This window comes from Stegodyphus dumicola, chromosome 3 (assembly GCF_044657685.1).
Source record: "Stegodyphus dumicola isolate Sdum_Otavi_A_Nest chromosome 3, ASM4465768v1".
NCBI lineage: Eukaryota > Metazoa > Arthropoda > Arachnida > Araneae > Eresidae > Stegodyphus > Stegodyphus dumicola.
In genome coordinates, this window is record NC_140770.1 from 90,210,443 (window position 1) to 90,236,421 (window position 25,979).

Sequence of the window (25,979 nt, forward strand, 5' to 3'; positions counted from 1 at the left end):
CTTATTATTATTTTTCGAATCATGATGTTTTAGAACACAAACGATAACGGCAGAAATTCAATTATTCTCTTAAATTTCCGAATGAGGAGCGCGATCACCTTCATATACACTGGTTATCATAAATTAAGGAAAAATCACAAAAATCACGATTTATGAAAAAGTTACATGTAGAATTTAATGAAGCTTACCTACAATATACAACACATAGTAAGGTATCAAATAACATAAAAAGAAATTACCAGACAAATATGGTAGTATAGAAATTAGCACATGTATAAAATGAACAAATCGAAGGTGTCAATATGCTATAGGAAAAGTACCTTCAATATGGAATATGATCGCCTCAAAAGCCATACAGCACATACAGCGATGTGTGATGCTTTCAATTCTGTGGTCTATCAGTTCCATAGGAAGCAAGAGCCATTGCTCTTGCAAAGCAGTTGCAAGCGCGACAAGGCTCTGAGGGGGCGGATTGAGAGCAGCTAGACGTCTCCCTAAAGCATCCCAAACGTGCTTGATAGGATTCAAGTCCAGGGATCGAGCTGGCCACTCGATGCGCATAATTGTTTCCTGTTGAAGATAATCATCTACGATGCGAGCCTTGTGTGGTCTTGCGTTGTCGTCCTGTAACAGGAAAGCATCACTAATTACCCCGGCATATGTGCGCACATAAACATCAAGGATGTCATCTCTATAAATCTGAGCATTTCCGGTTTCCCTTGGAAAGACATGGAGGTCTGTGCGTCCACCCAAAGAGATGCCACCCCAAACACAGACACTGCCCTTCCGTATGCATCTCTTTCACGGATGTTTGACAGAGGATAATGGGTTCTAGGTTTTCTTCATATCAAATAACACCTACTAGCGCTTTCTAGACTAAACCTGGACTCATCCATAAAAAGAACGGCCCTCCATTGATCAGGTGTCCAGTGGACATGTTGTTGTGCCCACTGAAAACGGTCTCTCCTATGGCGTGACGTAAGAGGCACTCAAATGGCTGGTTGCATCGCATACAGACCACCTTCGTAAAGCCTTTCATGCACAGTTGATGTTGATGCGAACCTTCCATTGGCTGCAGCAAGGGAGGATCTAAGAAGAGTCGGAGTAGCGGTTCTATTCTTGCATGCACATAATGTCAAATATCGGTCATCGGCGCTCGTCGTAGCAGTTGCCCGTCCTTGGCTGAAACTTCTAGATGCCGAATCTGTGGTTTGAAATTGCCTCCAAAGTCTATGAACCCCAGAAGGACTCACATTTAGCCATCTGGCCACTTCTCTTTGACTTTGTCCTGCCTCTAGTCTCCCAATGGCTCTCCATCGCAGTTCTGCAGACAAATGATGCCTGGAGGTCATTGTTACGAATTTGCTATCTCGGATTTCTGATGTCATTGTCACAGTGAAATATGTGGGCTTGCTCTCAAACATGGGCTTTTAGGCTCCTCGCAGATGACGTATTCCGAAAGCAACGCCACTAATTTGCATATCGCAATTTTACTCAGCTACCCTTACTTGGCAACATATTCAAATTTTATACGGTTTTGCTTATTTTTGAGGGAGTTATCGCTATTTTTGTGATTTTTCCTTAATTTATGATAACCAGTATATATATATATATATATATTCAGCAAGTTTCATTAAACACTTCAAACAATGAAACAAGTACTGGGAAATATTTAAATCAATTTAAACATGATGGAATTCTTAAGAAGATAGAAGAAATTGGGAATATGTAGCATATGACTGCTATTAACTTTGTATAGTGGATTTTTATAAGGGAGGTACAGCTGTTTAAAGGATAGGTTACGGTGGCGCATAGGGAACAATCGAGTGATGACTACTTTACAATGTTGAAGGTTGATAGAAACATGGCATAGAAATCAGTGCAAACTTGCTGCAATAGAATGAAAGACTTGACTTAAATATTAAGGTTCTCGTTAGATTGTCTATGTTGGTATTTTCTAGCATAACTAAATTTACTCCTTTGGGGGGGATAAGCTTGTCTTCCCAGAGTCCTGGGATGTGGGTTCCATAAAAGGCTGACTGCTGGCGAACGAAAAAGACGTATCTTTCTGCTAGTGAAAGAAAAAGAAGCAAATATAAAAAATTACTAGAAAAGCAGTCCGTAAAACAAAAGTTTCGAAAATGTGGCACAAAAAGAAAAATTATAGAAATTTCATAACTGATTGTAAAGTACAGTACATACATAGACCACGTAATCAGTTGTTCAGTGATTACTGAATATAAGATGCAGAAAAAATTCGAAAACAACTTGATAAGAATATTTACATAAGAAATTGTGCATAATGATACATATGAGATTTTATAGGAGTATAATGACTCCCAAGAAAATAAGATACTTGTCTCGTAATAGAATTGAGGAGTAAGTGAACGGCGTAAGATCTCAGATATAAATTTTCTTCACCGATTACATTGTTCCTGCAATAATTGAGCAGAGTTTTTGAACAGAATTTATTGTTCATTCTAATAACTTTGCTACGGAACGTTTCTTTCCATTGTTGATAAATTCATGAATAATAGGCAGCTTCAGATCTTTGTGCAGCACACAGTTTCTGGTGGAATAATGCAAATTACTAATAATTTTAAAGAAGTTATTCTAGAATCTCCGAAAACCAAGGAGGCACTTCAAGACCAAGGCTTTCATTTCAGACAATTTCTCCTATATTTTTTCTATTGCCTTATTGGGCTTTCTAGAATTACATAAAAATTGCGGTGTCTTCGGTACAGCTAGCCAAAAAATAATATATATTGTCTTCACATTCTGGAAAATCATACATTTACAAATGATACAACGCCAAGAAACAGAGCCAAGAACTGGCATTTGGGGGACCACCGATGTAAATTGTCTTGGTAAGACAGTTACAGTGTCGTCGTTTAACTATCACTGATCTGTTAAGTAGAAAGATGATAAGAATCAGGTCTTTTCTCAAGTCTAGCTGAATTATTCTGTTTATAAGTCTCTCATGCCGAAGGTGGTTAAAGACTTTTGCCACGTCTAGTATAAGGAGGGCAACATTTTGCCTATAGTGAATAGCAATAAGAGTGGTTCCTTTAAATTTCCTCTCAAAGGACCAAAAAGAATTATCTTTTAGATTCAATGATTCAGTCTTTGCATTTCATAGCAGATTTTTAGATTACTAATCTGTTATTAAGATACAATAATCATTTGCGGTTTTGCAGCTGAGGATGGTGGTTCGGTAAAACCATCGAAACTAGTCCTGCGAAAATTTTGAAAATATAACGCTGATTTTTGTTGTTTTACTTCCGAATTAATACTAATCTGTTGTTTAATTCAGCGACTGAAGGCATTATTCTGCGCTTTGATACCTGAGTCCCAAGTAAAATGACACTGATTGTATTCTGAGTTTGATATTCTGTCAGATTGTCATGGGAAATATACCAGGCAAATCTCTTTTGCGTTGGCAGTTTGACCTGAGACTTGAGGATCTAAAGATTAATCTTTCACGCTGTATCTTAAGCATCACAGTTAACATATTCATAAAGCGTTCATAAATCATAGCTTCGTTCAAACTTACTGAACAAGGCGAAACTATAGATAATAAATGAAGATAAATTTGCGCAGTGTGATCTCGCACATGAAAAGGTGAAAGTAAACTTATGCGTAATTCTTATACCAACTTCCATGACGCAACAGGATCTCGTTGCGAAGCAAGGATGTTATACTTATGCCACTTATGACTATCAAGTTATAGTGTGAACGTTTCTCATGGTGTCAGATATCGAGGTTTGTTATGCTAGATGACTTCATAAAAGTGAATTGTTTCCTCGGTAGTTAGTATGTTGTCTCTATCTAACACCTGCTGTTTGCATCATTATTTCTGCTGGTTCAATGAGCAAAAAGACTAGACAACAGTATAATAATGTAAGACCCTATTTATTAAAATAAGAATGAAGCCTTATCACTAATTCTAGCTGTCAATTATTCTGGTATGAGTTTCGTATACGATCTCACAAATGTAAAATAGATCGATATCCACGTCGAAATTATCTTACCAAGGAGTCATTAGTATTAAATGGACGATATAGACTAAATCAAAAGGGATATACTTAGAATTTATTTTATAGACTATTGAAACTTACTTTATGGATGATAACACGATGCCTCATCGCAGTGCGACTGTTGATACTCCTTGGAAAGTTGATAACGGGGTTCGAGTGAATGGCTTGACCGTTTCTCCGTTTTAAGTCCCATTAAACACATGTTGGAATTCCTGGGAACTATTTTATGAAATGTTCACACTCATTGAACACCACTGAATAGATGAAAGCTGCGCTGACAGAGAAGTGTGCAGTGCTATCGCAAGAATGTATCGAACTCCTTTCAAAGTATAGATATATGATGCAAAACTTGGAAGACCATACCGTTGTTTTATCTCTGACGGTAATTCATCTAAATATCAGTGAAGCAAGGCAGTATAGACGTTTTTTAATGTTCTGTGTAAATTTTATACCTCTGATTGTTATTGTGCTGTGTTCATTTTTACGTCTTTGCTCCCAATGATAATGTTTTCTCGCCATATCCATATACTAAGTATTTATTCCTTTATCCAATACGTCGTACTGTTCTAAACTATGTCCAGTACAAAATGGGATTGTTAAGTTTTGATCATCAATATAGAAACTTTAATGCCTCTTAAAAGAAGGAACTGTAAAATTACATCTGTTATATATTCTCAGAAATCAAAAGAATGTTTCAAGAAAACATTTATCTGAACAAGAAACTTTTTTCAAGAAATATTTTTCAAGAAACATGAATCTCTGAATCAGAGTAATTTTATGAAAGTAGCATTATAAGTGCTTATTTATTTACAAAAGTGTATATAAATATGAACAGTATCGAATATGGTATAAACGGAAAAGTGCAATGTATAGTATATCTTCGTATTGCATATTAGCAACATTAATGCAATATAAAATTCGCTTGTTCATTTGCTGAGTAATTAAAGGCACTAAACTTTGGTACTTTACTCCTGATTTAATATAATTATTTATTATTAATTTTCATAAGATTCGATTAAAGATGAAAAGGTAAAGTTTTTATAGACTGTGGATATTTTCAAAGTTTATAAAATACTGTATAACGTGTTAGTTTATATTTAACAACAGATGTAAGCTAAATTAAACTTCATTTAAAAAATGACGGTATCTTTAGTGTTTATTAAGTAAAAATAAAAGAAATACATTAAATGTAAAATGCTTGCTGTAAATAACGATTAAAATTTCAATACTCAGATACTAAGCTTGTTTTCAGATGTTTGTCAGGGTGAATACAATGTTTTCTATTTTTTGTAGTCAATAATAACTTAAAACAGTTCTATTAAAGAAGAATATGCTTAGTTCTAGGCGATTACAAAGCAATATTAGAGTGTACTCAGTGCCCCTATAAGCACCTATAAATTTTATATTATTCGGTATTTGAAAAATTAACTCCGATACCATTTTCTATGTAATATGAGAGTTTTAGGTTTAGAAAGCAGAGTTTATTAAGGACACAAATAGTTTTATTTGTATTCGCGTACTTATTTAAGGGGCTTTTTGAAACTATGATACCAATTAAAAATCAAGCACTGGAATAAAGTCAAATAAAACCAAATCTTCAGAATTCGTATCACAAAACACACACACGACGAAAAACAAGGAAAAACTTAAACATATATATATATATATAGTATTCTCAACATTAAAAAACATTTAACAGTATTTGTAACAGTATTCAGTCATTGCACATACTGAGAATCTATTTTTGCACTTAATTCTTAATTGAGTACGTAGTTGATATTTTTATGTGCCCATCATCAAAATTAAAATACCTTAACAAAATTTAATGCTCTTTTTACATAACGTACGTAAGTGATACCTACGCATAAAATAATTTTTTAATATGGGATTTGTATTTTTGATTTTATTTGCATATGGTTGTACAGTGCGAAATATTTGGAAATCACCATGGTTAAAACATGTTTCAAACTCACATACCTGTCATTATTCGTGAGTAAGTGAAATCTATAATGGTGGCTTTAACTCCATAAGTTTCGACACTAAACTTCTGATTGCGAAGCTTGAAGTCAAGTTTCTTTTCTGCGCATTCTTTTATTAGAATATTTTCCACGTGCAAATCGCGATGTTCAAATTCTAATTTCTCCTCAGCCACAGCAACAGCTAACGCCACTTGTTTAAAGATGGATATTGCTTTGAGATAACTTCCAACCTAACATAAAAAATTCACTTTCTGAGTGCAATGTAACAGCTCTAAAATTACAGTATTTTGGTAACTATACATAACTATATATTTGTAACTATACATAATTATACCTTTTTTACAAATTTTGACTATCATCAACATCAATCCTGAAAAGTTCTTTTTTATCAGAAAACAAGTGGCATACATATCAAAAACTGCAGAATACATTTCTCCTTAGTGTAGCAATATTCTTAGAAGATTCAGGAAGACTAGTAATGGGTAATATAGAATCACTTTTTCCTTTTTATCCCGATAACTAGTATTCTATATGATGATACCATAAAGAAGATATTTAAAACCACAATTTTGCAATAATAACAACTGAATTAAGTGCGGTTTTGTTTACGCAATTTATATAATAACTTTCACATTTTTAGCATCCCCTAGTAACATCTTAATGAAATTTTAATCTAAGTAATATCTTAACGAAAACAGCAATTTTTGATTTGAATCTTCAGCTTAGATATGAACAGCTGTTAAAGAAATAAAATACTGTCTTCTCATACATGATTAGAAAACAAACAAAAAAAACTCCTATGCATTAGCTCCTTTTGGTATTATTACTTCACTTTAACATCTTATATTCTGGACTTTTCATGTATTTTTGAAAATAAGAAGTATATTAAGTACGATAGTATTCAAGGAGATCTCTCAGCCATCAGTTGGTGCTATGAGATCGCAAGGACATAAATATCAGCATTTACTTAATAACTTTTATCGTATACTTGGGAAATAAATTTGATATCACTCCATTTTCATCATTTGTACTGAATATGTTAGTGTATTAATTTTAGAATCTAATTCTTATTCATCATTACTATGAATGACTCAATGTGCATTTGAAGAGTATTCTCAAAATTTACAACTTTATTTGTGCACCTTTGGAAGCAAAATATACAATTTACAAACAATTTTCAATCATAGCATTTACAGGTTAAAGAGCTTTGACATGCTATATTATTCTTTTATACCTGTTAAACTGAAACAACACTTTGTATTTCTTCAAAAATAAAATTGCGGTACGTATTTACTTCTGATATTTTCTCTTGAGTCAAAGGCATCGAATTCAGAATTCGTTAATAATTTTAAATCCCATAGCCATAGATATAAATCTTTTATTGAAACTGAAGAGAGTATATTAGAATCAAATGTACTTTTCAAGAATTAAAAATGTACTCTTTTGACCCAGTTTGTTGCATCTTTAGGCCATTAAATTGTCAATATTTCACTGTGGCAGCATTCGTCAGTGTTCAGAGCATACCATTCTTTAGATAATAGCAAATAATACTGAAGAGTAATTTTTTCAATCAACAACAAAGTCGTTACGTTCAATCCTGTTTACTTTAGAACCCTAATTTATGTGTATTCATCACAAATAACAACTCTGACGATGTAAAATCACACATAAACATTGATATTCGATTAATAAAAGGATGAGACAAAACAATTGTGAATGAATTCAAAGGAGAATTGTGAGATCATTACAGAAATTGTCTTTCAACACGGGTAAAAGTACATAAAAAAGTTGCCAGTCTGTTGGTCACTATTTGCGTTAACTAATTCATTAGCCTTCTATTTGAAATATGCTATTATGTCTACTTTTCGTTAGCTCACACCAGGATGTATATGAGATACGTTTATTTAAGAACAGAGTTCTTGGAAGTTAGACAGAGAGCTTTTGTAGCGACAAAGACCACAATATTATTTCTTCTCCCAACTCTGAGAATCACGTTATCCAGCGATAGCCGATTCGGTCTAGGATTTGATAAGAATTCAGCTAATCCTTGTTAGACTTTTAGATTTCTGCACAGTGAATCTCCAGTGTTAACTTAAATTTTAATTCACATTTTTATGTTACATGAAATTCTGTAAGCAGCCGAGATTGCTTGTAAGCACAAGCTGTGTGTGTGAAGTTAAAATTTTAAATAAAAAAGTGTGTTTAAACCTTCTTCAGATTCTTTAGTTACTACTTTCACAGACGGAGCGGTAAATCGCCTGACCATTCTCAGTGAGATTCAAGAAATTATGTTAATGACAGAGCCGCCCAGACATACCGTCTGGTTAGGTGAGCCTACTGCGAAACGTAAGAGCCCGGACTCGAATCCCGGAAATGGCATGGCCGTAATTGCACGTCCTCTCATAGGAAGTAACGGTGGCCCACCTGTTAGGTGCATCTACAGTAAAATAGCCACCACTTGCGGCCTTATAGTAACCAAGCCTAAGTCGGCTAATTGCCCGCCAATGGGAAAAAATGTTAATGAAAGAATGAAATCGTACAAAATGAGATGAAGCATTGTTAATGAATATTAAGATGACAGTTTTCACTCACTTTAAATTCCTGATGTTCATTTAAAGTTTCGTTCCTCTAATGCAATAAAAAAAATTAATAACTTAAAAACTAAAAAATAACGAACTTTAGATTATTTAATGACTTTAAAAAATAACCTTAAAAATAATGGACTTAAAATTTGAGAATAATGAACTTGAAGATAATAAACTTAAAATTTTAACTTAAAGAACAATTCTTATAAATTGGCTTCTTTCAGTAATAATTGCTAATTTGTAAACGTTCTATCAACATCTAATATTCTGGTGGTTTCATCTACTGCTGAAAATGAATAATTCATTGAATGACAATATTATTAAAGCAAACTTTTCAGTACAAGCTTAAACTTTCTTTTTCTCGTCAATATATAGATAGCAATTGTGTTTATATAGAGAAACACTGAAATTTTATGTTAGTCTCGGCCATTTTCATTACTGATCTTATAATTAAAAATATCCTCATTACTTGTACGTATTCAGTATACAAAATTTTAATATATATATATATATTTAAAATACATTTTCCGTTTTCCTACACCCATATCAAAAACATAAAATCTACGAAGCACTTAATTCACGAATATACAAACCAAGTAATTTTCCAAAGACTTCCCTGCTGATTCTGTTTCAATGGTAATGAAAGCCTGATCAGGTTTGTAAGCATCTAGAACAAAGCAAAAATTTCTCTGTAAAATTTCGAATTGCAACTTTGGTAACAAGTATTATGTATCTGAAATTCAATATGCTTCAATGCTTTTACATGCTTTTGCTTACCAGGGCTAGGATGATATGTTGAATTACTTGATGAGTAGGCCTTCCACGCTTTTATGGCAGTTTCAGGAAATGTGTCTTGAACCACGCAAACTCTAATTAAGAAGAAAGCAATTATGTATATAATGTTTAAGAAAGAAGGAGTTATGTACATAACAGATTATTACTATCTATGTAAGAAAGAAGGATGGAAAATTAATTATATTTATGGCATTTAAGTATAATTAAGAAAAGGGTAAATCAATTATTTTATTTAAATAAAGGCTTTGGAACTACAATTGACTACATAAGTCGCAAATAATGTCATCAATTTTCAGATATGAGATCATTAATCATCACTATCCTGATCTTATTATTAATAAAATGCCTCTCCATTTTGAGAATTACTGAATTAAAATTGCGGCAGGGAATTATACGCATAATGTAACTTTAGTTTTTATACCTACTTTTGACAATTTAAAATTAAGTTTTACCATATTGTAAGGATCTTAAGTTTTACTAACGTTTATTTTATTTTAAATCTTTACTATCACTTCTTATTTTCTACTTCCTGCCAGAATTATAAGCGTTGACGTATTTATGCAAAGTTTGTCTGGCGAACGCCAAGTATTTAAGTTGTGGCTTTTTGCCAAGCGAGAGAGAGGAAGCAGTTAGTCGAAGCAGGCCGCTTATCTTAGAAGTTTTACTCAGTTGCTGGTTGCCTTCCAGGCCAGAGGTTTAATCCTCTTGATAACTTTAAACGTATTGTAGTGTTCACAGTTCTCTGTACTACATACGGCTACCTGTTAATATAAGGCCAATCTTCCACGTTTATTATTTCAAAGTTAAGTTAGAGTTTATTTATATTTTTATATTCTTACGTTTAGACCACAAGTAGTGGGTCTTTGTATTCCGAAGTACGGAAGTTATTGTAAAGAGAGAAAAATAAAGGGTTTTGTATACCCTTCTTGTGTATCCTGTCTACTTCCCACAGTTATTGAACATAGCTTTAGTAAGCTCTCTGTTCCGAGTCAGGTACTTGCATGTTCCCGAAGAAAGTAAGAAGGAACATTGAACCTGATAGTGGCGCCCAACAAAGAAGAATAACCATGGCCGAGTTTCAAGAAGAACCTGTGCTGCCTGCAGAAGCGGCTCAGAATCCAGAAATGCCAGCTGCCGCCCTGGAAGGATTTGGTTACATCGTCCAGACCATGCGCGCTTCGATGAAACCAGAAGCAACATTTAATGGAAACTCACCGGTAACCAGTTTTTTGGAAAAATTGGATGACCACTTCATGCTCTACCCCATGCACGAATTTCAAAAAGTTACCTTAGCTACCAGCGCTTTGAGGGGCCAAGCGCTTAACTGGTTCAAGTGTATAGGCAGAAGTCTCTTGGGTCAAGCAGGAAGTCCCACCTATACTTACGAGAATTTCAAGACGGCCCTAGTAAAAGCCTTCCCTGTTGTAAGGGATCGTGCGAAATTAGAAACGGAGCTTTTTAGTATATATCAGCAAAGAATCGAAAATCTCTCAAGCTTTATTTTAAGAAAAATTCACGTCTTCAAACTCTTGTATGGAAACCGTCCGGATACTGAGATAATTCAAGTGATTTTGCCGAGGTTACTGCCCCAAGTGCAAGACCTCATTCAATTAAGAAATCCGACTACACTGGAAAAGTTATTTGAGCTAGCAATCCAGTTTGAAAGTAGAAGAACGGCGGACATTGAAAGAAGACGCCAATATCAACAGCGAAACCAATTTGGTGCGCCAAAACTACAGCAAACTCAAGCACACGGCTACGGAAGCAAAACGAATCAGTAGGCAAGGAAACCCGAGCATTCAAAAACAGCCGGCGAACGTCGACAGTTCAATAGCAATCCAGGAAAAAAGTCTCAAGGCCAGTGGAAAAAGAAGGAAAGCACGGAAATGAAAAATAATTTAAACTAAAACGGATTTCTGCTGATGGGAGGGTGCGGAAATCCGAAGGCCACGAAAACCCCTCTTCCTTCAAGTTAAATACAGTAATGGTGAAAAATTTGACTCTTCCGAAGATTGAAGTGTTGGTGAATAACATCCCAGCCACCGCACTCCTGGATACAGGCGCGCAGTGTTCCTGTGTGGCAGAAGATTTTTTTAGGAAGTATTTTCGGAAATACCGCATATATAATTCGGATAATACGACAGTGTTAGCGGCGCAAGAAGAAAAATATAAGTTTATAGGTAAATTACCACTGTATGTCCGTATCAAGGACGAACAAGTAAAGTTGATGTTTTTCATAGTAACGAATCTGCAAGCACATATTATCTTAGGGATAGATTTTCTTTCAGAGGCACAAGCAACGCTGGATTTTAATGAAGCGTCCCTTAAGCTGACGATGAAACCAGTTCGTGGAGAAAAGGCTGAACCGCCGATGTTAAATCTTGACCACCTGCCTAATGACGAGCAACGAAGAATCCGACAAGTCGTAAGTGAATTTGCTTCGTTATTTAGTGATATTCCAAGATTTACTCAGGTTACTAACCATAGTATTGACACCGGAGATTCAATGCCAGTTCGCCACAAAGCATACCGGTATGATAAGAATAAGGAAAAAATTATAGAATGGCATATCACCGATATGCTACGTAAAAAGATCATAACGCCCATCTCAAGTAGTTATGCTAGGCCGGTGGTTTTATGTAAGAAAAATAATGACTATCCATTGACATATCCAAAAAGGTGGAGATTCGTAATTGACTACCGTAAATTAAACTCCATAACTAAATATCCGGTATATCCGTTACCTATTATTGAAGAAATTCTAAGGAACATAACATCCACCAAATATATGACGACTTTAGACTTAACGACTGGTTATTTTCAAATAGGGGTTAGCCCTGAGGACGTGCCTAAGACTGCTTTTATAACCAAGTCTGGCACTTATGCATTTTAGCGTATGCCGTTTGGCCTTTCAGGGGCGCCGGCAACATTTCAGCGATGTATGGACATTGTGTTAAGACCTGTTCTTGGAAAATCCACATTTATCTATTTAAACGATATCATTATTACTAGTGATAATCTCGACCAACATGTACAGGATCTAAGGCAGGTGTTTTCTTTATTAAATGAGGCCGGTCTAAAAGTTAATGTCGAAAAGTGCAAATTTGCAGCCCCTGAATTAAAATATTTAGCTTACAAAATATCTCAGAAAGGAATCGAGACAGACGAATCAAAAATAATCGCTGTACAAAAGTATCCGACTCCAAACACGGCGAAGAAGCTCTCTTCTTTTCTAGGACTTTGTTCATATTATAGGTCCTTTATAAAAAATTTTGCAGCTATTGCTGAACCATTGTTAAAATTAAAAAGGAAAAAGGCAAGATTCTCGTGGACGGCCGAAGCCAATAGTGCTTTCGAAAAATTAAAACAAGCATTAACGCAAGCCCCTGTGTTGAAATTTCCTGAAAAGGATGAGAATTTAGAAATTTCAGCGGATGCTTCGGATTATGCGGTAGGAGCGGTACTTTCGCAAAATCAGAAGCCGGTGGCATTTTTTAGCCGAACTTTAAATCAAACACAAAGAAACTCTTCCGCGACCGAGAGAGAGGCACTTGCAGTTTTGTTAGCAGTGCAAAAGTTCCGAGTCTATTTTGGAAAGGCGCCAATAACAGTGTACTCTGATCATGCGGCGGTAACTAGATTGTACTCAGGGAAAAACTTATCCCCAAGGTTAATAAGATGGGCACTCAAGCTACAAGAATATAATCTGGTAATCAAGCATACCCCCGGAAAGGAAAATATCGTAGCAGATGCCCTATCCAGAATTAAAATAGATGAAGAAGGTAATACTGTAAAGGTGGCAGTGCTCACAGCATGTACAATAAATTCCCGAGAAACTGTAATAACCGAATTGGGTAAGGATCCTGAGTTTGGAAGCATTTATGAGTATTTAAAGGATCCTGAAAATTTTAGCCACCAAGATATTGTGGCGATAAGAAATAGGGCGGCCCATTACGAACTAATAGATGGTCTATTATTTTATACAAAAACTACGAATTCCAACAACGAATTTCGACCTGTTATCCCAGCTAGTCTTAGATTAAATATCCTGCAGGAGCTCCATGACAGCCCTTTAGCTTCTCATGCTGGTATTCGAAAAACTATCCAACGCGTACGCGAGGCAGTCTACTTTCCTGAACTGCAAAAGTTAACAAGGGCGTATGTCCAGTCCTGCCCAACATGTCAAGCCGTTAATTATATTAATTTCCGCCCGGCCGGGTTTCTAAATAGTATTAAATCCGAATTTCCAAATGAAATAATTGGCATCGATTTATTGGGCCCTTTCCCAAAAAGTCAGTTAAATAAAAGTCGCTATCTCCTTGTTATGGTTGATCATTTTAGTAAATGGACCGAAATTGTTCCCTTAAAACGAGCCTCCGCGAAATTAGTTACTGATTCTATTTTAAATAAATATATTTTAAAATACGGGGCGCCCCTAAAAGTTATATCGGATAATGGTCCTCAATTTGTAAGTAATGTATTTGAAGACATGTGCCAAAAACTGGCAATACGTCATTTAAAAATGTTCCCGTATCGGCCGCAATCAAATATAGCGGAACGGGTCAATAGAAATATAGTGAAAATTATCCGTAGTTATGTTAAAAATTTTCATAAAAGCTGGGATAAATATGTCAATGAATTTGCTTTCGCCCTTAGGACCGCAAAACATGATACAACGGGCAAAACTCCTGCTGAGTTATTTTTAGGCAGAAAGATTATAACGCCGTTAGATAAATTATTTTATGTGCAACAAGGAGCCCCAGAATTTAAAATGGGTGATATAGAAAAACTAATTAAAGAAGCAAAAAAGAATACGGAAGTAGCACAGAGAAAACAAAAGCTGTATTATGACTTGAAACGACGGGGAATAACTTATAACGTAGGGGATGAAGTATTAAAAATTAAGCATTCACTTTCTTCAGCACCAGAAGATAAAACTGCCAAATTTTTTCCACGATTTGAAGGACCATATGTCATAGAAAAAATAACTCACGCTGTAGTAGTGTTAAAAGCCAGGAATGGGGAAACCTGCTCCGCAAACATTGATCAAATCAAACCTTACAATGATCGTAATAAAATGCAAATTTTCAAAGATCTTTTGCAGGATCCGGCACGGCAGACACCGCAGGCACAAGCTCCAGATGTGGAACAACGACAAGTACAAGGGCAAGCCATTAAGAGGCAGGAGCAAGTGAAAAGAAAGTTTCCCCGCGGGAAAATTGAAGGTAGCAAGAAAAAGAAGCCGTTCCACCGTCCAGAAAAGAGAGCTCACGAACACCCCCAGAATGAAGAAGGGAGAAGGACGACGTATGCATAGAGAGCCAGGAGAAATGACGGCAACTATAACCCGGCTCTAAAACGGAAGATCTACTCATCCGACAGGACTCTCCGCAGCGAATGTCGCCGAACTGCGGAAGGGCCATCAGCGGCGGAGGAAAAGTTACAAGGAAAATTTGAACGGCCAGCAACGAGGTCCAAGCAGGAACACGAAAGAAGTTTCCCAGTTCCGCCAAGACCAGCTGCCATCAAACGGCCAAGACCAGCTGCCATCAAACGGCCAAGACCACAGGCAGAGGCGAAAAAGAAGGTATTCAAGGGTGACCGAACTGGAAAAAAAAGAAAGCTTCTAGAGGAAGGCACTGAAGGGCGAGCCCGCACAAGAAGGAGGATAAATCAAACGAGAATCTGTGCGACCTTCCAAGACTGGGCTCAGAAAAGAATGTCCGAATATCACAAAGATAAGTAAAATTTTATGTTACTTTGCAAACTTAAGTTAATCTTTCATTCTTACTGCAAGTGGCAGATTTCAAGAAGTTTTACCTCATGCAAAGTCTACCTTTATCGCCAAAAGGGCGAGAAATGAGTTGTTACCGATTTTGGTATTATGTTTTTCAATTACTCGCGCGTAAAACTAAAGTTGATGTATAATAGCAATGTGTAAATACTTAAATATTGTAAAAGTTATTGTATAAATTTTATTTAAAACATTCTGGCAAGAAAGAAGTTTTAGTCTGAAAGACTTTTTGAAATGTATTATTTCAATGTAGAAGAATTGGCACTTCCTTAGAAAAGAATAGAAGTTAACAATGTACTACTAATGTATGTTTTCAAATGCATAAAATTAACGGCATGTTAATATGTTCTTATATACAATGTGAACTGTTATTTTAAATGTTAAGAAATACCGTGATATGGTAAAAGTGAAAGTAATGTTAAATTTTTTTTTTATTCGTGTGACTGTAAAAAGACTAAATTATGATGAATATGTGTTAAAGGTTGAATGAATGTAATAGTTAGGCTCTCTGACGCTACACTTCAGAGTTAGCCACTTTCAGAATAGTACCTCAGGGCTTAGAGTTGAAGTTAGGGTGTGTTACGAGGTCTTGGTATGTTGAATTTTTAACACGTTAGTGCTTTGATTGTAGGAGGAAGTGTTGAACACGTAAACATAAACACATTCGTGTTTGGTGTTCTTTTACAACACATGTCAGAGAGCACGGGGAGAGATAATTAAAATAGTCATGAATGAAATAAGAATGTTAAGAGAAATATAATTATACATGTTACTTGCCATTTCATTGTGTAACATTTCATTAAACTAGTTTTCCTTCCAGATCTCTGGAAGGAACCAGATTTGAATAAAAGCTCCTGTTTAGATGCAGTACAGATGAAAAAATTGCGTGTCCTGGGAGCTGCTATTGTAAAAACAAATTTCTTTCTTTTAAATTTCTAGTTTCTAGCGAAAAATGTTTGTAAAAGATTGGCCTCGCGTTAGATTCTAGAGCTAAAAGTTTTTAACAAGGTCGTTTTAGACCTCAGTTTCAAACTAATTAACTCTGGCGGGAAGTATGTAAGGATCTTAAGTTTTAATAACGTTTATTTTATTTTAAATCTTTACTATCACTTCTTATTTTCTACTTCCGGCCAGAATTATAAGCGTTAACGTATTTATGCAAAGTTTGTCTGGCGAACGCCAAGTTGTTAAGTTAGTTGTGGTTGTTTAAGTTAAGTTGTGGCTTTTTGCCAAGCGAGAGGGAGGAAGCAGTTAGTCGAAGTAGGCCGCTTACCTTAGAAGTTTTACTCAGTTGCTGGTTGCCTTCCAGGCCAGAGGTTTAATCCTCTTGATAACTTTAAACGTATTGTAGTGTTCACAGTTCTCTGTACTACATACGGCTACCTGTTAATATAAGGCCAATCTTCCACGTTTATTATTTCAAAGTCAAGTTAGCGTTTAGTTATATTTTTATATTCTTACGTTTACACCACAACTAGTGGGTCTTTGTGTTCCGAAGTACGGAAATTATTGTAAATAGAGAAAAATAAAGGGTTTTGTATACCCTTCTTGTGTATCCTGTCTACTTCCCACAGTTATTGAACATAGCTTTAGTAAGCTCTCTGTTCCGAGTCAGGTCCTTGCATGTTCCCGAAGAAAGTAAGACGGAACATTGAACCTGATAATATAAGGTATTTCTTCCCCCTTCTTAGCATACCTTCGTGGTGTTGTGATCAGCACACGCGGTCTCCTGCTTCGTATTGTCTCTACAGTGGCGCCCGAACTAAAAAAGGTGGTGGATGATGATTCTCCACCACCAGGATTGGAAGATTGGATCTCCTAATTCCCAGTCGCCCTTCAAAAGAGGGAGTATGTAAGGTGAGTGAGTGAGTGCACCGCTATGATGGCTTCCGACCTTCTTAGCATGCCTTAGTGGTGTAGTGGTCAGCACACGCGGCGCGTATTCGAGAGGTCCGTAGTTCGAGTCCCGGTGAGGGCATTTCTCATTTTTCATGTCTCCTGCTTCGAAATAGCCTAATGTTTCTATAACCATTCTCCTCTAAATACTGAAAGAAAATAGTATTAGACTGAAGGAATCAAAAGGCTTGTTATTCCATGAAATTTTATGCAGTTCATTATTCAGTATGGTGCATAATAGATAATTATTTTAATAAGATATAAAGTTTGAAGCGTATTATTAATAATCAAGAGATTAATGTTTCGAGAATGGTTGCTTTGCTTTGGAAATTAACATGCACTTATATCAAAACAGAAGAGAAACACGTCAAAGTGAAGCATAAAATTACCCTTATGTATTCCAAAATAGCTGCCTTGACTGCATGTTGAAAATGTCATCTTCTCTAAGCACATATGAGAGTCTGCAAATTTTCCAAAATAGTACATTAAAGTCCTATGTCCAATCCATTTTGTTATGTATTATTTTAGGGTATAATGGTTTTGTTTTCGAGAAAAATAAATTTCTTCGGTGCTAACTTTTATAAGGTACCATGTAAAAATTAAACGTTTGGATTTCTTAGAAAAAAAAATAGTACTCTGTGTCCAAATCCTCTTTTAGGTTTAATCTTACAATCCTGAAGATTAAGAAAAGATGAGTGTCTACACTGAAAAAATTTTTAAACACTCAAAAATGCTAAAAAGTCATGACTTTGAAATGTTAGAATAAGAGATATAAAGCATAAATCGGCAATGGACAAAATGTTATCCTAAACTATAACAGAGGCGAAGGACAATCAGTTGTAAACAGCAAGCTTGCAATAACAAACGTAAATAGAAGTAAACATTGGGATTTGTTTTAAATATATACAAATTATATCTGGTGCAAAATTTCTAAATAAATCTAATGTAAAATTTGGTAGATGCTGTAATTTGTGAAATAAATATGCATTAACGAAATCTGTACTATTTTAAATGAATTGTCATTTTTCCATGTCTGAACTCTTCGTTCTCCGTTTTTGAAATGTTCTGTAAAATTTAAATACATGAAATATAGAAAAGCAACGAAACAAATCACGGTGAAAATAAATATGGTAAAAATAAATAAAAAGATACCAAAATTAAAATTTAAAAAAAAAATGTGAAAGTTTTCAGATTTTTTTTTAACGTTTTTACCTTTATTTCTTAAATATCGTGTTCTCGCACTTAAACTACATAAAATTCAATTCAACAGCAATATCAAAAAATATTTAAAAACAGCATATTTTTAGAATTTCCGATACACAGTCTCGCGCCCTGGAGATAAAAGTAATTGTTCTTTACATTGTTGCCATTACTCGCTTTGAAATCGTTAAGTTTGTTAATCAAAAATTCGTTAACGTTTTGAAAAATGTGAGATAGATAATAAAACAAATTCGGGATTCCAGGTGACCGTCTTCAGGTGTCTAGTTACTGTCGTTTTTTCGCAATACCAGGAACATACCTACATTCATACACATTCTTCTTTATTTAATTTCTTTTAAAATAATACAGAGCGATACTATTTGGTGGCAACAATTTAAAAAGGGATTAAGCCTTTAACATAGATTCAATGCAAAATCCCGTTTCGAGACTAATAGCCCTTCTGAGCTAACGCTCCTTTGGGCTAATAATTCTAATTTAACAGCACGTGGCTAAATATGCTATTAAAATAGATCAAATACTAAGTATGCTACTAAAATCTGTTATAATGGAATTTTGAAGTAATTAGTAATTCAACTTTAAAGAAAGAATACATTAAATAAAAATATTTATATTTATAATCATTAATTTGATTCTGTACTATTAAGTGTCTCAGCCTGTTAGCGAACCTCATTAAAAAGTATTTCATTAATAAATTAATACTATTATAAATGTTTGCATACCTATATATCCTTGGAAAAGATGGACAGTGGTTTCTTTTATCGTGCAACAATTTAGCTAATTCCCTGGAAAAGTATATAAAGTAAAATGTTTAATAACTTAGAACTTAATATACTGAAGTACAATAAAACTAATGAAATCTTAGATTCCTGTTATACTTTTTATCCTAACTGAATATTACATTACGCAATATTAACATGATAATTTTATTAAAATTTCATTTTCGTAGTAAAAATGTTTGATTATAAGATATTTAATTATGAGCATGATTTTTAAGTGGAATCTGTAATAAATGCACTTTTCAAGTTAGTTGTGCTTAGTTTAATTTGCTCGAATTCAGTGAAACTGCTTAAATCTTTCTCATGCATGATTAAATTACGCACGCGTTAATTTAAAATTTAAATTTTTCTATTGAAATAATATATTATTTTCAGTTGTCCAAAAAAAAAAAAAAAAACATTGAATGGGCACAATCGTTTTCCAATGTCATTCTCTGCACGTAGAATACAAAATTTATTTGCTTTCATTCGCGACAGATTTGAATGTAAAATAATCGATAATAAGCATCTAATGGTACTAACTAATAATAATATTTTCTTTTAAATGATTTAATTTTACGACATATCTGCACGCTATAATAAATACTATTTTATACTATTCTAATTAATATACTAATAATATTCTAAATACAATACTATTCTAAACTATTCTAAATAGTATATTAATACTATTCTAAATAGTATAGTAATACTATTCTAAGCTAAAGAGTATAGTAATACTATTCTAAATTAAAGAGTATAGTAATACTATTCTAAACTGAAGAATATAGTAATACTATTCTAGATATCATTCTATAACTAATTTTATCTCAGATCTGTAATCTTAATTTTAGCCTATAGAGCAGCTCGAACTAAAACCATCGATCTACGAGTAGTAAACCTTGGTAAAAGTAAAAGCGCTAAGATTTACTTTTAACAAAAACTTCCTAACTTTTTATTGCTATAACTGGTTGTACAGTATATGAAGTTATTCACAAACATGCATATATCTAAATTCAGAGCTAGACTGAAAAAAAGTAAAAAGGCGCAAAAGTGTAAGCATTTTAAATCAACATGACAAAAATATTCTTAATATGGTAATACTTACACAGAGGCAGATATCTCCGCTGTTATATCTTTGAATGTGAGCTGTAATTGTTTAGTCTGTGGATCAGTATCTCCTACAGGTACGATTTTTAAAATCCTTTTTTCTCCAGTCGCCTTTGTTATTTCAAAAATCTCTCCGAAACTTCCCTCCGACAGCTTCGAGATTGAGCTGTGCAATCTTTATAAGAAAAAAATTTCATTCTTTCTTCAAGAGCATTTGATCGCACGAATATTTTCAAAAATATCAAACAAAAATTAATTACTGGTAAAATTTATTTTCACTTTTGGAATTAACTGAAAATTAGAAAACTTCAAGCCTATTATTTTTAAAAAATAATCGTTTTCTTTCTTCGCGGAAACAAATTGTTGCTCCGAAAATTTTTTTTCGTATGAAAGAAATCTTACGAAAATTCAGCACTTGTAACTTCTCTTTTTTTATCTATGATATTGTGTATCTAGACAAAACCCTTGGCTGGGAAGTAAAAGGTGAAGATGTGGAGAAGTTACTAGAGGACCATAAAATTAGCTCAACAAGAAATAATTTCAAATTCAGAAGCAGCAATAAAAAGCGATTGTGGAAGAGATTGCTTCAGAAGAAGAGGAAGAAAGGAAAATGACCTTCGTTTTTTTATTCGTGAAACTTGCACAAGTTGATTTAAATGCAAAGGTTTCGCATAATTATTTATCTTCATAAAGCAGTATCAAGCTACAACATAAACATTTTCATTGTTAATGTCATGTTTCATTTTAGAAATATTTTAAAATGTAGGCAAAAGCAAATCACATTGGATAAATCTAGGATTCGTCTTGCAGACGCAGACAATGGAAGACGTGTGTGTGTGAAATCTCCAGCGCCACCTATTTGTTCATTATCGCCCAGTATTTTGAATTGTACTGGGCTTTTAAGTTTCTTTTGGAGCTGTGTATTTTCCGACATGGCGTCGAACGTGAATTTGGATAGTGATTATGAAAACGACATTGATATTTCAAATATTTCGGACTGTGATATTGTTTATATTCCCGCTTAAATGAATCTCAACTTCTGACAGGTTTATTGAACAAGGAAAATTATGAAAAAAAAATTAAAGAAGGAAAAAATTCTTACAGCTCAGGTGCGGCAAACCAGAAAGGAACAGGACAATGTACTGCAGCTATCTTGAGCACACTACAGACATCTACCCTACTGGCAGACTTTCTAAGTTTCTTCGGTACTATAGGATGCAGTCCGATTTCCTTTAAAGGTAAAAATATGGAATAAAAATACTTTTAAAAAAATCTGAAAGGTTTCAAATCTTAAATTACGTCCAAACGGACGTTTTTTAACGTTTTGTGTGTTACCTTTATTAATTAAATATCATATTCTTCACACTTAAACCATAAAATTCAGTTCAACAGCAATATCACAAAATAATTTTAAAATGAGCATATCTTTAGAATTTCCGATACACAGTTCCGCGCGCTGGAGATAAACAGGTTTTTCCCCCGTTAGATTGTTGCCATTGCTCCCTTTTAAATCGTTGAGTTTGTTAATCAAAAATTCTTTAAAGATTTGAAACATATGAAATAGATAACAAAACAAATTCCAAATTTGGGCTTCCAGATGCCCATATTCGGGTGGAAACGTACGTTATTCAAAATTGGATGGCTCTAGGTACCATTGTTTTATCACAATGCGAGAAACATACATACATTTGTGCAGATACTCTATTATTTAATTTCTTCAAATATAATGCAGGGTGATAATATTTGGTGGCAACAATTTGAAAAGTGAATCGGACATTTATAGTGAACCAACGCAAAATACCAAAACGAAAATAATAGTCCTTCAGGGCAAATTTCCCCTTTGGACTAAAAATACATTTATTATCTTTATGTTGAACATTATGAAAACATTTTAAATCTCTACATTAGCTTTTCGTTTACCTAAGCAACGCAGAGGAAATAAATAATTTTAATGGATTATACGCAAACTTTTCTCCTTTGTCACTGAGAAAGTTGTTAGAAAATGTTTTCTTAGTGTTACAAACAGCATTTTCATGTCAAAAGTGTCAGAATCTTTTTTCCATTCTATTTCTACCTTCTGTTAATAGAATATTTGCCCAGATAGTCCATAAATTCCTATATTATATATTCCTCTTCTCCAATATTCCTACTAATTCCTACTTTCTCACCTATTAATAAAATTCGTATTTTGGATCTTAGTGATCCTATTAGATTCGAGTTCTTATGGAATACATCAGACTTATAGTACCTAAAATTGCATATTAAACACACGTATCAAAACAGGCGAAAATCATAAATCTTCTCTAATTATTATTAGTTCCTCAATCATTCTTTTAATTTTTTCTGCCAGAATTATCAAAAAAAGTTTCAAATTTATTTTGAAGCCTTCCATAATTATAAAAAATCTGCCAAGTTGATAATAATGGAATTCCTTTCCTTTCAAAACTACGTAAAAGCTTTTAACTGTCTTTTTAAATGAGCTCTTTTCCTCTTTGTTCCTCAATTTTGCTTATTATATGGCTTTAACAATTATCGAATTTTTATGTATTTATTTCGTTTACTTTGTGCTTCAGTAATGAGAGTCAGACACATTTCTCCTAATTTCGTTGTTTATTCCACAGCTCTGCTTGGCTTTCGATGTTACTCATTTAATTAACCTCTGTTGGTCTTTTAACTTGAATTTCTTCAAATTATTCCAAGCGAATTATTCTTCGAGTTGACGCCCACCCCACTTAGCAGCTACATTTAAATACTCAGCTATTCATGATTGTCAACGAGTTTATAACTATCGAGGAGAAAATTTTAAGAATACATCTTACTCTACTAAACTAGCAGTTAAGCTCTTATCTCCTTCCAATCTGTTTAGTTCTTTTTAACTTAAATCGTCCCTCCTCTATATACTTCTTACAACAAGAAACTAAACACAAAGAAGACTGAAAAGCACACTAAAATTTATTAGTCAAGTAAAAAAAAATACCCTAAAACATTTTCTTATATTTCTTATTTTATAAATTAAATTTTACAATTACCTGTTAAACATGTGAATATTATTTTTTATAGTTTGAAGACGTTCTGCAAAACTATTGACTCTTTTCTTGCTAAACAAGATTTCTCATTTATACCCTACCTACTAAAAGCATATTTAGTCCAAAGGGGCAATTTTCCTAGAAGGACTATTAATTTCGTTTTGGCCTTTTTCGTTGATTCACGATAAAGTTGTTTCACTTTTCAAATACCGAATAATAGGCATCTGGTAGCACTAATTTGGAATTTGCTTTATTATCGATTAACATTTTGTAGCAATTCAACGAATTTTTGATTAAGAAACTCAACGATTTCAAAGCGAGCAATGGCAACATTGTACAGGGGGGGGGGGAAACTTTGTATCTCCAACGCGCAAGACTCTGTATCGGAAATTCTAAAGATATGCTCATTTTAAAATTATTTTGCGATATTGCTGTTGAACTGAATTTTATGACTTGTGTGCGAAGAACATGATATTTAATAAATAAAAGTAATTCGCAAAGTGTTAAAAAAACGCCCCTTTGGACTAATTTCAAATCTGATTTTTACTTATTAATTTTATTACTTTTTAATTGTAGTTTTTTCAGATTTTTTTACTTATTTATTTTATTATTTTTTAATTGTAGTATATTGGACCCTTGCTAAACTAAAATAGATTAAAGGAAAATATTTTGTTTTTGGATTATTGATAAAATTGGATCTCTGTTTCGAGATTAGATTTATGTATTTAATGTTGCTGAAATGAATAGCAAATACAAAAATTTTATAGCCATCTTCAATTCTGTACGAGATGCTATCATACGTTACCCGCCTGTAAAACACCCTTCACGAGTTTCTCTTTTAGTGCGTTTTTCACAAGTCGGAGTTATTAGGAAATATACCTGACATTTTTACTCGATTTAGACGCTATATGCTGTTATAAAAATGGATTAGGTTATTTTACTAATAACAATATTCTAAGCTAAATGCACTTAAAGGCTTATTGTTGTGAAATGCCTAGCTGCGGTAAGATAGCTTCTCGCAAAGCGGGTTTAGTGTTGCCAGAAAATGAAAAAGAAAGGCGGCGGTGCCAGATTTGGGGCCAAATCGCCCATTTAACGACAAAATTGGCTATATGCTATAGGCTGTGCGAGAACATTCCAGTACAATTCTTACTGGTTTTTCCAAAAATGTTTCTCGAAGGCAGGTCAAAAGCTATATACACGCTGCCTGTACGCGATGTACCTTGAGTAGTCGAGAGTATGCTGAATTCAATAGTAGTGCTTTGAGTTCAGAGATTAGCTTGAGAGCGACCGAACCAACTTTAGTGCTTTGCCCTGAAGCTGTCTTCCGTTATATGCTGATAACCTGAAAGCTGTATTTCTGATTGTTTCAGAGTGTTTGTCGTAATTTTTCGACGCCTTTAACGCGTATATGGAACTGTCTTGTGTAATATTGACGAATAAATCGTGTTTTGATTCTTCTTCAAGTGTTGTCATCAATCACTTCAAATCCACTAACTCGTAAAACGCAAATTCTTTTCTAATTTATGACACAATTTTCATTCATGAATGTCGATTTTCATTCATTTATTTACCACTGCATTTCCTTATGAACGAGATCTTGCTAAAGACATACATACCTTTACACAACATACCTTTACCAATATTTACAGAATGAATCGAGGAAGAAACAGAAAGAGATATTTTACCAAAATCTACGCTACATTTCGAATATTCTAACTTTCAGACATCCCGAGAGTACAGAAATATATAAAATCCTCATCCTATACCTAATATTGCTTACTAATACCCATCCAGTAAGGAATTATATTTTCCTGTAAAGGGACTCTTCTCAATACAAAATTACAAAATAATGTTACGAGTTATAATAAATATTTTTTTCAACTTACAAACTTGTTGTTCTTCCCAGATAAAAAATCTCTTGCATTCCTGACCAAATCTTCTACAGTTTTCCAGAATAATTTATGCGTTCCAGATGCGTTTGTTTGTATAATCTTAGACAGCAGGATACCCAGTTTCCTATTCAATGTTCGTGACCGAAAATTTCTTGGGCTTTTTAGACAGTAGGTGATTACATCTTCTCTCTCTAAAAAGATAATTCCCAAAGTAAAATGTTAAAATGTACAAAACGAAACAAGCACTGGGGATAATACTAACGTAATAGGCATAAAGAATTATGCTGAATGAGTATTTATTATTAAATTTCATTTTTCTTTGGAGAAAAATTCGCATGAAATCTCAATATTCAAAACTTAAAAAAACTATTTTTTAAGTTCAGTGTTTTGGAGATACATAAAAGTAAGAGGCAAAATGTCTCAATATTATTCACTAGGACCAAGCAAATCAAGCGTTAGAAGAAGAAATAAACTCAGGCAATCAGTTATTAAAGTGTGATCATCGGCCCTTTCGTTTCTGAAATACATTTCTTACTTAAAGTATATACGATCAACTTAGGATTAGTAATATTTATGTTTAGCTTTGGTTAGTATTAACCTAATCTGACTGATAGAGATCAAATACGAAATTTTAGTCTTCGGTAACATCTGAAAGCATGATTAGAAATAAAGACTTTAGAATAAAAGTTAAAATTTTGTTTACTCTCATCACCTGTTTTCTCTAAAAAGGGAGCTTTTATGTCTCACTTCTGATTGATTTCTTACATTTTAGCAACCCTCAGCGAGTATTATTTCAGATACAAAATATGATTCATCATTTGTATAAATAAAACAATTTATTGTGAACTTTCTTTGGGTCTCAACTAAAATAAAGAAAGCACAAAAA

At 33.8% G+C, this 25,979-nt stretch overlaps 1 protein-coding gene across 1 annotated transcript in view; it reads right to left on the minus strand.

The window, feature by feature from the left end:
- LOC118191165 (serine/threonine-protein kinase haspin homolog) overlaps positions 1 to 25,979 on the minus strand; it is a 36,644-nt gene that overhangs the window by 7,899 nt on the left and 2,766 nt on the right. Inside the window, exons 2-8 of the mRNA XM_085812435.1 lie at positions 25,088 to 25,284; positions 21,275 to 21,402; positions 20,171 to 20,347; positions 19,027 to 19,089; positions 9,379 to 9,470; positions 9,195 to 9,268; positions 6,015 to 6,246 (exon numbers count right to left, since the gene is read on the minus strand). Coding sequence (XP_085668561.1) covers positions 6,015 to 6,246; positions 9,195 to 9,268; positions 9,379 to 9,470; positions 19,027 to 19,089; positions 20,171 to 20,347; positions 21,275 to 21,402; positions 25,088 to 25,284 — 963 coding nt within the window. The remainder of the gene's footprint in view (positions 1 to 6,014; positions 6,247 to 9,194; positions 9,269 to 9,378; positions 9,471 to 19,026; positions 19,090 to 20,170; positions 20,348 to 21,274; positions 21,403 to 25,087; positions 25,285 to 25,979) is intronic.